Source organism: Anser cygnoides, chromosome 5, assembly GCF_040182565.1.
Source record: "Anser cygnoides isolate HZ-2024a breed goose chromosome 5, Taihu_goose_T2T_genome, whole genome shotgun sequence".
Lineage (NCBI taxonomy): Eukaryota > Metazoa > Chordata > Aves > Anseriformes > Anatidae > Anser > Anser cygnoides.
The window spans coordinates 33,233,247-33,245,250 of NC_089877.1; the positions used below are offsets into that span (position 1 = coordinate 33,233,247).

General features: G+C 42.0%; 2 protein-coding genes across 9 annotated transcripts in view; one reads left to right on the forward strand and one right to left on the reverse strand.

Annotated features, from left to right (window-relative positions):
* The window catches only part of LTK (leukocyte receptor tyrosine kinase), a 159,148-nt gene extending 152,598 nt beyond the window's left edge, over positions 1-6,550 (forward strand). For all 7 annotated transcript variants that reach the window (XM_013192469.3, XM_013192488.3, XM_013192419.3 and 4 more), the window contains 2 exons: positions 268-358; positions 1,105-6,550. In XM_013192469.3, the coding sequence (XP_013047923.3) occupies positions 268-358; positions 1,105-1,881 (868 nt within the window). In that variant the 3' untranslated portion in view covers positions 1,882-6,550. The remainder of the gene's footprint in view (positions 1-267; positions 359-1,104) is intronic.
* Positions 6,551-6,931: 381 nt separating this feature from the next.
* The window catches only part of ITPKA (inositol-trisphosphate 3-kinase A), a 39,343-nt gene continuing 34,270 nt past the window's right edge, over positions 6,932-12,004 (reverse strand). Inside the window, exons 6-8 of one of the 2 annotated variants that reach the window (XR_010831776.1) lie at positions 11,894-11,965; positions 10,713-11,205; positions 6,932-10,516 (exon numbers count right to left, since the gene is read on the reverse strand). Coding sequence is in view for 1 of the 2 variants with exons in the window: in XM_013188839.3 (XP_013044293.2) it covers positions 11,002-11,205; positions 11,894-11,965 (276 nt within the window). In the remaining variant the exon portion in view is untranslated. Of the gene's footprint in view, positions 11,206-11,893; positions 11,966-12,004 lie in introns of both variants that reach the window. The other variant, XM_013188839.3, reaches the window with a different exon arrangement.

Consider the following 12,004-nt stretch of genomic DNA (forward strand, 5'->3'; position numbering starts at 1 on the left):
CCCAGCTACTACCCAGGTATTACTGCACATCTCTTGAGCCACTGTCTCTTGTACACAACTTAGAACACCACAAGATCTGCTTTAAGTAGTGGTCCCCTAATGACTTGGGATCCAAGGACGCAGAAATGACTTATCTACTTCTGCTCTTCTCCCTAGAGCCATGTACTGAGTGCAGTTCTTCTGGACCCATGATCACTTCATAATGAAACACGTTTTTCATAATTATCTTTCTTAACTGATACTTTTTTTTTCCTCCTTCATTTTAAGGTACCGGATCATGACACAGTGCTGGCAGCACAGCCCAGAGTACCGGCCAAACTTCTCCACCATCCTGGAAAGAATCAAGTATTGCACACAGGTATTGGCCCGTGGTAGCCATATGGATGACAATCCACAGAGTGCCAGGCATCCAAAGGCACTAGTATTAGTGCACTAAAACAAGATTATGACTCCTGACAGACTGATCTAATTGCTTTCCCAACTGTGATGGTGCTATTGGCTCACCTGCTCTTTTCATTTATGTTTTGATGTATCCTAGCTCTCCCATCTACAACATATCCAAAATGAGTGTATATTGTATGGAGTGGCTAGTTCCAGCTCTCAGCTTGTTCAGTAGCAAAACATTCTCCATTTTGTGATGGAAAGGTACTCATGTCTTTCAAGGTCCATATTCTGACCTTGTCTAGTGCTGCTTGAAAGCCATGGCTGAACTGGTACGGGGGTGAGGGGGAGATGGCACAGTGAGTTCACCATCTGGTAGCATTTTACAGCTAGACTCCTGGATCCAACCTGCCTGAGAACATTACATACCTGGTGACCCCTAGCCTAGCTGCTGATTCCAGTAAAGTACAGCTGCTGTTCAAAGGAAGCGCATAAAAAAAGAGAGCATTTTTGCATGTCCTAACAGCACACAGCATGCTTATCACAGCATGCTTATATGACATGCAGGAATATTGCCCAAACCTGATGTCAGTCTCTGCCAGAAGTTTTTTTGTTTTTTTTTTTTTTTGCTCTCACAGCTATTTCCTCTGAAAATGCAGGTGTGTCAGTCATCCTGGAGGTGCTCAAATGGTAATGCTTTTTGTGTAATCCTCTCTCCTCTAGGACCCTGATGTGATCAACACGGAGCTGCCCGTGGAGTGCAGCCCAGCACCAGAGGATGAAGGGAGCACAGTCATGCGCCCAAACATTTCCAGTGGGATGGTGCCCCTGTTGGTGAGCCCTTCTCTCACACCTCAGACAACGCCTAAAATGCTGGACTCCCACCATGCTGGGCACAAACTTGTACAGTGTCCACAAGAGCTACTGGTGGAGAACCTGAGCAACCGGACTGCTCGAGGACCCAGCCTGCCATGCCTCAGCGATTTCAACAGTGGGTCCTGGATCCAGCAGACTTCAAACCAGAAGTTAGAACTCAGCAATCCACCAACCCACAGACTGAAGAACAAAACAAAAAACCTTTGGAACCCAACCTATGGATCGTGGGTGCTAGAGAACATCTGTCACTTGAGCCCCACCTCCAAGCTGAAAGCAACTCCAGAGCGAGAAGATTCAGGCTTTGATGGGAATTGCAGCTCTTCTCCTAGTTCTCGGGCATCTCCAGCATCTCCAAGTCGAAGCAACTGCCCTCACTTGGATATTGGTGGGATTGAACTGGTGAAACTCCAGACTTTCCCCTGCGGCAATGTAAATTATGCCTACGATGATCTGTGCTATAGCACTGACCACCAGCCATCAGTTTTGGCAGAGGTCAGAGCAGCTGTGCTAAGGAGCTCCAGTCTGCATACAGATGAGAAGCCTTTGTATAAAACAGAGAAAACAGCAAGAGAGAGGGACTCTGGTCTGTCTTTGTCAGATGACCTGAGTGTTACACCAGTATAACAGAAAAGATTCTTCCAAAGATCAGGGAATGTGTGTGTCAGGAAGAGCAAACTTGAACTGCTTCCTGTTTTACTTACTTCCTCCATTTAAGTTCCTTCAGATGGGTGATGTTTCAACATCAGCAATGATATGCTTCCTCCTTCTACCTGCCAGATTCCCAAATCATTAAAGACAGTTGCATTTCCATCTCTGTCCATCAGATGTGTTCCACTGGACCAGCTTAGCTATAGAGGACAACAGCATTGCTGCTCGGATTCAGAATACAACACCTAATGGAAGAATTCCTCCTCAATCTGCTCAGGTGAAAAGAAATAGACCTATCATCCAACCACAGTGTTTGGATGAAACAAATGACCAACATAGATTGCTCTTCTTTCTGACTTATGAAACCAAAAATGCATGCTGTGCCAGCAGCAACCAACGTGCAAAGGCTTCTATATTCCCCTAGAGCTTTTTTGCCATCCTGATGACTTGCTAATGATGCTCATGCAGCAACAGGGATGTAAATAAATAGCAGCTACATTTGCATCTGTTTCATTAGCAGACCATGTGGAAAAACATGAAGCTACTGCTCAAATTGGAAGCAGCAGGAAGAATGAAAAAAAATCCAGGATCCTCTGAGCATGTGTTTTGAAAACAAGCGATGAAGAGGAAAATACATTTACTATAAAAAAAAAATAGTTGGGAGTTGATGGCATCCATTTGAATAGTGAAGAAAATATGCTGTTTACCTCATGGTGTTGAGTTCTTCACAGCTCCTGGTGTGGAAGGGGCAGGTGGTTTTCCAAGAAAGGGTGAGCTGCATGGGATGATGCAAAATGGACTGTCTTTATCTTTAATGGACTTTTCTTGGGATGAACTTCATTTTTTGTAAGTACTTCAATATACAGCAGTAATTTCCTGTGCTATGTTGATAAGCATTAAGCTGAAGTTCTAGGGTAACTGTGTAGTGTTTTGCAGGCTGGAGTTGTTCTCGGTTTTAATCCGTACGCCTCTGAGGTAGGAACAGGGTAATGCAAGGGGGGTGGGGGGGTAGAGTGAAGGGGAACCTGTTTAGTACAAGCACTACCTTACAGTGCCCCTTCCACAGCAAGGCAGAATAGCTCAACCACTTGAGAAAGCTAAAACCATGCCTTGGCTTCACACACCTGAGCAGATTGTCATTTCTTCTAGCCTTTGACTTGCTGGTTAAGGTAGCTGCTGTTTGTTCTGAAGAGAGATGATTTCTAATGCTTTCTTCTGCTGTTTAGGGTCTAAACTGATGTTTACTGGTTAATGCCTGCAAGACAAGGAGACTGAAAAAGTAAATCATTTTGTTTAAGCCAGAACAGTCTCAGAAGCATTTTGTCCTCATCCCACCCCTGAAGGTTTCACTGCCAACTTGCAATGGCAAATTACGTGCTGCCTTCACACATAATCAAGTTGTATACCAAGATGTCAGTTGTAGACTCTGTCTTGCCCTCTTTTGAGGGAGGAGGTGCCCCGGTACAGGTGTCGTGCGTGGTGATAGCTGTATGCGCAGTCTGAAGATGGGGGTTGGCAGGAGAGAGTTTGCTTTGACCACAAATTTCATGTGCTTTGCGTCATTCAGGGATGGTTGCTGTAGATGTGTGGTACAGAACAGCACAGAGTGAAGTCTGAATCCACCTCGTCAGTGAAGTGCACACCTTCAGCTCAGGTTCCATGCTTTGTCTGGCTTTGTATTTGCTCCTAGCTTCCTATAGTCCTATACATACCTCTGGCTTTAGAATGAGTAGTTTTATATACTTTAATTTCCAGATCTGACTGGTGATGATTTTTAACTTTAACTTTTAACAATGACTGTATGGTATGGAAAAAATCCCAAATCCATGTTGTGAAGTGATAGGTGGCCAGGGCAGCTACTCACCCTTTTGGCTCATTGCCTGTCCTATCATATGTCCAGAAGCTGCTACAACGAGGCTAGATGAGGCAGAGTTAGCAGGAAATTTGCGTACTCATTCTTTCCCCCTGCAGAGGCTAACATTTTTGGTTATATCTCAGGAAGGCCACCTCTGCAACCTGCTTGTCAAGAATAAATAGACCTAACTTTAGCTAGTTGGATTAACACCAGCTCATCTTCAGCAACCTTACCTTTCGGATTATGTTAGCCCTGTGGTTTGTGCTGTAGTAGTTTTTCACCCAAGGGTGAGCTATCAAACTCACCAACTGTAGTGAGTGGGCACCAGCAACTAGGGCCCTTTGTCCCTGCATATGAGATAAGGCTGCAGCAGAGTGCAGTGGTCCTAGCTCAACCGCAATGGATGTGACTTGAGATCACTTTCCAGCACTTGTTTGTAACAGGCTCTGTTCTGAGTGGAGCACTGGTGGCCATGACCATGCTTTTGCAGGTGAGTGGCAACTCTGCTTTCAGTTCTCCTTAGCAATCACCATGGGGTGGAAATTGGTGTTGAGGAGTGAAATATGGACTTGTTTAGAAGTCATAGGAAGTTGAGAATTGTAGCACCTTTTCTTCCTGTAGACTTTTTAAAAGGTAGCAGGCAAGCAGGCAATAGACATTTCTTAGACGTTTATGTGGAAATGATTATACAATAACGCTGGGATTCCAGCAAGAAGCAGGCGAGATCCCTGCTCCACATGGTTACGCACCTTGAGCTACCATTGTTTTCCCCATAAGCAGCATTTGCTTCAACTTAATTCATGAATTTAGAAAGGCAAACAGTGATAAAATGAGGTAAGATATTGAAAAGTTAAGTGAGAAAAGAGTAAAGTTGGAACTATAGTTTTTCTACTATTCGCCAATGCCACAGGCAGATTTGTGTCACTCTCTCCTAATTTTACTCATAAAATGTGAGTTTGTCAGTCCAGCACTTTGGACAACGTACATGTTTTTACTGAATAAATAGTTGAGTCAATGTACTTAATTACAGGAAGAGCAGAGAAAAAGCTGTGCTGAGCCACAATAAAACTCCATCCAGCCCAGTATGTCATCTCTGAGACTGACCAACAGTGGGGGTGTTGAAGGGCAACCATAAGAGTATAATGAGCATGTACTGATTATTTCCTACAGTACTTTTCTGATTTACAACAGCATGCAGCTCAGGGATTTACTGAGTCAGATGCAATGTTCTGCAACAAGACAGAACATGGATCTGCACGTACCAAATGGGCACTGAAAGAAATAGCTGGGAATTTTAGAAGAAACTACATTAGCAACCGGCATTTTTATATGCCCTTAACTCCCTCAAATGGAAATAAAGGTAAACAAACTTGTGTCAGTATAGTTGCCATGAAACTTTGACCCATAACAGTTTTTCTGTATCTGATCTCTTAGCTACTTTATGAAAACCATCACGATAATGATTTTTTAATGAAGATAGTGAAGGAAATAATACTAATATTGCTCCTACAGTGATGCTGAAATGCAATATGCTGTCAAAACCACATTATTGAAAAAGTAAAATAACAATCTCAATGTATACTACAGCCTTCAATTCCTACAATTCTGAGACTGACCATTCATACAATTACAGATTTTATAGTGCCCAAATTCTACCATTTCAAAATACCATTTGCTTCAAATTGTTTTTTTAGGAGATACACCTAGTGCATAATGAATGAGTTGAATCCGTATCGTCAAAGTTAGTGTAGATTACTTTTTCAATTGAAAGCCAAAAATGATTTTTTTTCCTAGAGAAATGACATGAGCTGTTGACTGGGATTAACTCAGTCCTGTACTCCATATGAGAAGTCTTCCAACAGTTCCCCGCTGGAGAATCAGCTATCTATAGGAATATATTTTTTTCTTCCTGTTGGGTGTCTGTTTTAACATAGTCTATCTAACAACTTATTTTTAGATGTGTGTATGTATAGGTGTTTTTTTCTTTTGGATTTTAGTACTTTATTTTGCTTCATACAGCCTCATATCTACTACCTTTTAAAGAGGACTGTATAAGAAAAAAGATGAAATAATATTGCAAATTTCAATTTGCCTTTTCTCTTTGCACATTTGTTGATACTCTTGCTTCCCATTTCTTTATTTTTTCTCTCATCTACTTCAAGTGTTTTGCATCTTCATTTTCCCTGTAAGCAGACAGAACTTTTAACTGTGCACAGATTTAAGGTGTCCCACTTGTTCATACCCTTTTCCTGAGGTAAGTTCTCTCCTAATTTCCTAACGGGCAGTTGCGCACTAAGACAGCTTCAAAAGTATAATTAAATAGATACAGGCTTTTCCAAGTGTAACTTATTCCACCTCCAATACCCTTCCCCTCCTTACCTGAAATAGAAGAGAATTGCTGGGAATCCGGTCTTCCCCAAAGTATTTGCATCTCCTCAGCTGTGTCAGGCAGGGCTCACACTTCCGCAGACCCTTGAGCAGCAGAATTATGCCAGACCCTGCAGACGTGGGCTCGCTCGCCCTGCTTCTGGCTGCCTACTGTTTCTAATCTGATTCAGGGACCTTAGGCATGGTATCACTAACATGTCAGTCTCATCACATGACATTTTCACTGAAATGAACTGGTTTTGATTTGTCATTACCTCTGAACAATGCCGTACTTCTTGCCAACTTACCTTTTTGGGTGACTATTGTACACAAGGAGATGACAAGCCTGCTTCTATGCAACTTAAAGTTGGACAAATGTACATTTTATATTTGCAACACAAAATAAAGAGACACTAGTGGTGACTACTTGTTTCCCTCTACATTAAATACACTTTGCACACAGGTAAGAGAACATGGTCTTGTTGAGAAACGTTGCCAGTCCAGGAGGACTGACTCCAGGAGCAGGGCACTGCTTGCTCCCTGCTGCCACACAAGACCGCCCTGTGAAAACAAATGCCCAGAGTGTGCAAAGTGCCTTTTTCTGCATTATTTTTAAATATACTGGAGGAATGGGATTCTTGAGACAGAACTTACCTCTATGGAAGCTGTCAAACAGTGTGTGGACTGGGCTCTGAAGCACGTGTTCCAAATAGTATTGGGAACCAAGTTCCAATGTTAGCTTCTAAAGGTCTTAGAACCAGTTTTGTTTTAGGAAATATTGGATGCTAAAGACTAGAAGCAGTCTTTGCCCTTTTTTCCTTCAGTCTCATTTATTTATTAGCATACACACTTCAGAGTAACAAACAGTCAATACAGTCAATGTCAAAAGTGACCATGGTCAGCATTGCATTGTAGTGTTCAGAACAGATGCACTGTGGATGATACAGGCCATTTGATCTCAGTACCATAACAAATAATAACAGCAATAAAAAAAAAAAAAGCAAGAGCCTTCTGAGATACTTAATGGTTTGGTCCAACTCCCATCGAAATCCTTCCCTATCATAGGAACTGGATCAGATGGTAAGTGAATATTCCACATGTATAAAATAAAGAGGGATTTAATTTGCATCACTTTGGTTAAATGTAATCCAAATTTATATCTGGGGGGACCTTAACACCTATCATTTAAAAACTTATCTGATGTATTTGTTTGTTTATTTCTATACTGCACCTTCCTCCAAAGAATCTCACAGCATCTTGCAAGCAATAATGAAATACAGCCTCACACCATTCCTGTGAGGTAAGTACACACTATTCCCATCTGTAAAATGGGAACAAAAGTGAGGCCTAGGATAGTTATCCAAGGCCGAAAAGAAAGCCATTGTCAAAGTTGGGGAAGAGAAGTCTTACTGCTAGATTCACACAGGCATGCAGCAGCTACAGTACTGAATGTTGCTGCATCTAACTAGTGAGTTTAATGACCTTGGTGCCTAACTCAGAGGTTAGCTGCTCAGCACCAAGGTGCCTCTGGACCAGCATATCTTACCATGCTGTGGAAACGCATGTGATTTCAGTGTCTCCAGAGTGAGGCAATATCTCAGCAGAAGCATTAAAGAACCATGTTCTAGACTTGTATGTGAGCAAGTGCCTTGGTTGTCATGCATCAGCTCTCATACAGTAAATGCCTGTGCAAAGGCATCATGTTGACCCTCCCATAAATACAACCTTGTTCAAGGCAACTTAACCTATAGTGAAAGAAAGCTATGCTGCTTCCTCACAGTAGCACGTGAGTGTACATACATGGGCACTCTGGGACTTCTGACATGAATCAAGGTATCTAACTTACCCTGTGATAATTTCCTCATGAGTGCCTAGCCTCCAGCCCCTGAGAGCTCCAGTCCTCATTTGCAGTCCTACACTTGGCATTTGCTAATGGAAAGCTTCCTCCTTTTCACCTTCCCTGTAACAGCAGCAGAATGTTAGATTGTGGTTTCTTCCTTTCTAACCCTTTGACAAGCCAACGGGCCATTTCAAAACAAACTTGCTAAAACTATTTAGCATCTAGAAAGGGTTTCCAGAGCAGGGACTGCTATAGCAGAGGTTTTCTGTTTTCCTGACCTCTCCAACTACTGCACAGCAATAAAGCACTTCTCATGTTTTCCCCTAAGACCATATACTGCAAACCACCCTTTGAGGTGCTAGCAGCAGTCGGTTTTTTTGGAGCTACTGGTACCACATTGCTTCTACTTCTCTTTTAAAACTGGACATTAATTCTAAAAGTTTGTTTCAAAGTCCCAAGTAACATTTGAGCATCAACTAATTTGTACCTTCTACATCCTCCTCCCACACCCCACCCCCAAAAATACGTTGCACTGGTACAAAAGTTTCATATATGTGATAACAAAAAAAGAAAGAATTCAACTCTGAAGAGTAATTAGGCAGACCACTAATGAATTGTATCACCTTAACAGTCTCATGTCTAACTTCTCTAGTTGTTTTTTTTTTTCCCCTCTCTGAAATTGCAGTTTTATAGACAAGGTCTCATTATTGAAGTCCTCTCCTGTAGGACCCATTTACCTGCTTTTCCCTTTAAGCACTGCTAACTGATGGTTTGTTTACCTGTTCGCTGCAGGAAAGGAGGAAGATTATTTTTTTTTAAATTAAGTGTATGAAAGTCATCACAGATTGATTTGTCATCTCATAGCAATTTCAAAGTTAGGCGGCATCTGGAATGCTAATATGCATGCTTGCTATAGAAGGCTCACCACAACGTTAAAAAAAATGCATAAACTCTCTGAAACAGCTAACAAAACCTGAAAAAGTAGAAAACTCATTAGCATACTATCATGAAAATAAACTCGAGAAGGACTCTGGGAGACCACAGAAGAAACCTGTATTTGCAGTGAACTGCAAAAATTAGCTGTTTCAAACAATTTCTGTTTAAGGATGCAATGTCTCCATGCCTCACTATTTCCTACAGTATACCCACTTTATGTCCTCTAACTTTCAGGCCACAATCAAGATTGAGTTTTAATACTGCTGTTTTGTTTAGAGGTGATGAAAAAGTTATTAGAGCTGATCTCTTGGTACAGTAGTGTATTATCTAAAGTAACTCTTTTTTTAAGAAATTCTTTTAGGCCCTTCAATTTTAATTACAAATGTTATAGCTGCATTTCATTCCAGAGCTGGACTGTATAGGTGTTTGTTTTATTTTTTTTGCTCACAGTCATAGTTATTACTTGAAATAGCAGTTTCCCAAGGCATGGAGTTACCTTCATATATCCTAAAGTTCTTGGAATCGCATCCGAGTACAGGACACTGGCAAGAGAGAGCAATTTCTGATCAACATGCATTACCAGCTTAAGATGTTAAACGGGAATTAATCAAATACTAATATAAGTCTTGTCCTCATTTTGGAAACTGCATTATCATATTATTTATATTAAAACCTGGAATGTGAGTGAACAGGTGAATACTGATAGTATTTATACTGCTAGTATTTAAAAAACTGTTCAAGTGGCTAGAGGCAACCAACAGCAATGGTAGGTGAAGCCATTAAAAGAAAATGCATCATTTCAGTATTTCTTGATTTTCATCTAAACACTGAGGTTGTGCCTGGGCCACAGTGGAAAAAAAAAAAATAAGCACAAGTGGCCCTGTGATTCCAGACAGGGATTAGGGGATGTGATGCATTGACACTCCTCCCCCCAAACTACCCTGAGTTAACAGCTGATACCTTGGAGAAAGGATGCCTAGGAATTGTCATTAGTGTAATGCTGTGAATGCAGAAACACTACCTTCCTGATCGCTGCTCCAATCTATACACTTACGTGACAGCATCATACTTGGGAACAGGAACATGGCCAAGAAGTCACCTCTTTCACGTGCATTAGAAGACAGTCAAACTCTGATCTGAAGAGATCACAGTGGTTGCTGGCTACTAGTGCGTGCAGATGTGTGCATGTGTATAGGGGTTTTACCTTAAAAATAAACAAGCCTTGAAAAAAAACCCTTAGTTCCCCAGTCTGTGTGCCAGAGTGTTATTACTGATTTTCAGAACTGCAGTTCAGCCACAAGAGGCCAAACTTGCCAAGCTAGGCACTTTTCCAGCAGCCCACCCAGTCTGAAAGTCAAATGTTTTTGGAGACAACAGTCTGCTATTCTCTCCCTAGCGTATCTGTAATCTCCTGAGAGGCTACATAAAAAGCAAGGTTGTTCTTGGACAGAAGTGAATTGAAGCTAGGGTGGGGAGAGGACTGATCAACAGCAGTTACCACATCCAGCCACTACAAACTGTTGTCTCCCTTTGCTCCAGGTTTCTTCTGATTATCACCAATCTCCACCTTGTGCACACCTATAACACAATACAGCAGCTGTTGTTGGTCCAACCTATAGTACACACAAGAGCAAGGAGACTTGGAATTAGGGAAAAAAACACTCCTGCTGGTTTCAAAACTATGCAGTGCCCTGAAAAAATGTTATTCCTACCCTGAATCCCCAATCACTTGCTCTTGTTCACTAAGAGGTAATCTGGAGTCCCATCTGTTTGCCAGAAATCAGAATCGTTCTGGTTTACCATACAGACCTCTTGACTCATGCTGGTGTGATTCCTGAGTATGGAGACCTTGATTCTCTGAAGACCAGCCTGAAGTTAGGCTGGTGCAATACAGACCAATCTGGAGTTAGTTACTTAGGTTCACAGAGGGCTGATACAAATGTCATTTTGATAACTAACTGCTGGGCTCTGGAAGCAGTTCCCTCTGCACTGTGATGACCTCAGGAGTTTGGAGGGAGTTAAAGAGGTTTCCTTCCGAGTGATTCCAGTAGAGCAGAAAGTTACAAAGCAGCCCTGGAAGTTTTGTGCCACTCTCAACTCATCTTTCAGTGATGCTCTCCAAGATGCGAATCAAATTGTCCAATCCCAACAAGTACCCGTCCTCCCTGTTGCCTTCTTGCCAGGGGATCCTGTGATCCAGTGTCTGCCCGTCAGGGAGAAGGGTGGTCTTTCCAAAATCAATCAGCCACACATTGGCATTCCCACTGCCATCATGTACAAAAAGTAGTGAGCTTCCAACGACCTGGAAGGCAGATGGAGATGACGTGGTTAAAAACACATCTTTACATCTCCCCCATCACTTATGCCTCCAAGAAGACAACCTCCTCAGGTGACCTTCTCACCTGGGACCCATCAGGACTTTGGGGCTGCACTGCTTGTACATTGACAATTTGCATGCCCCGTTTGCATAACAAAATTGATCAGTAACATAAACAGGTACCTGGGTGGCAAAAAGGACCCAGTAGACAGAGGGGAGAAAAGCAGTTTGCCAACTCACTTGGCAGCAGATCTCAGTTTGAGTGATTCAGCAAAAGCCAGTAACTACTTTCAAAGAAAGACCATGGCCTGTGATTAATAAAATTGCCTCCAGTGACAAGTGGAAATCAACAAGGTAAAATAAAGCATTCCCACTGGAAAACACTGAAATTAGAGAAACCACAGGAAACTGGCACTAAAAAACCATTCCCAACAGTGGCCCAGAGCTCTAAGTGCTGGGATGTTATTAAGTTGGAGGATTTATTATTCCTCAATGGGTTTAGTCTTCTGTAACATTGTGATGGAGGCTTTGAGGTATCTGTACTGTTAACACACATGAGTTTTCTTCTACTACAAACTCCTTTCTACTAATGCAGGGGGCTATTCTGAAGTACATCTGAATGGTAAAATGAAGCAACAATGCACCTTCACAGAGCATTACACTCACTGCGCACCTCATGTCGCTTGAAGAAGTCCGAGGATTCAAGAATGATATGAATTTCCTGCAGACGCTTGAGGTATTTTTTCTGGAAGAAGAGGAGAGAAAAATATATAAACAGGGAGAG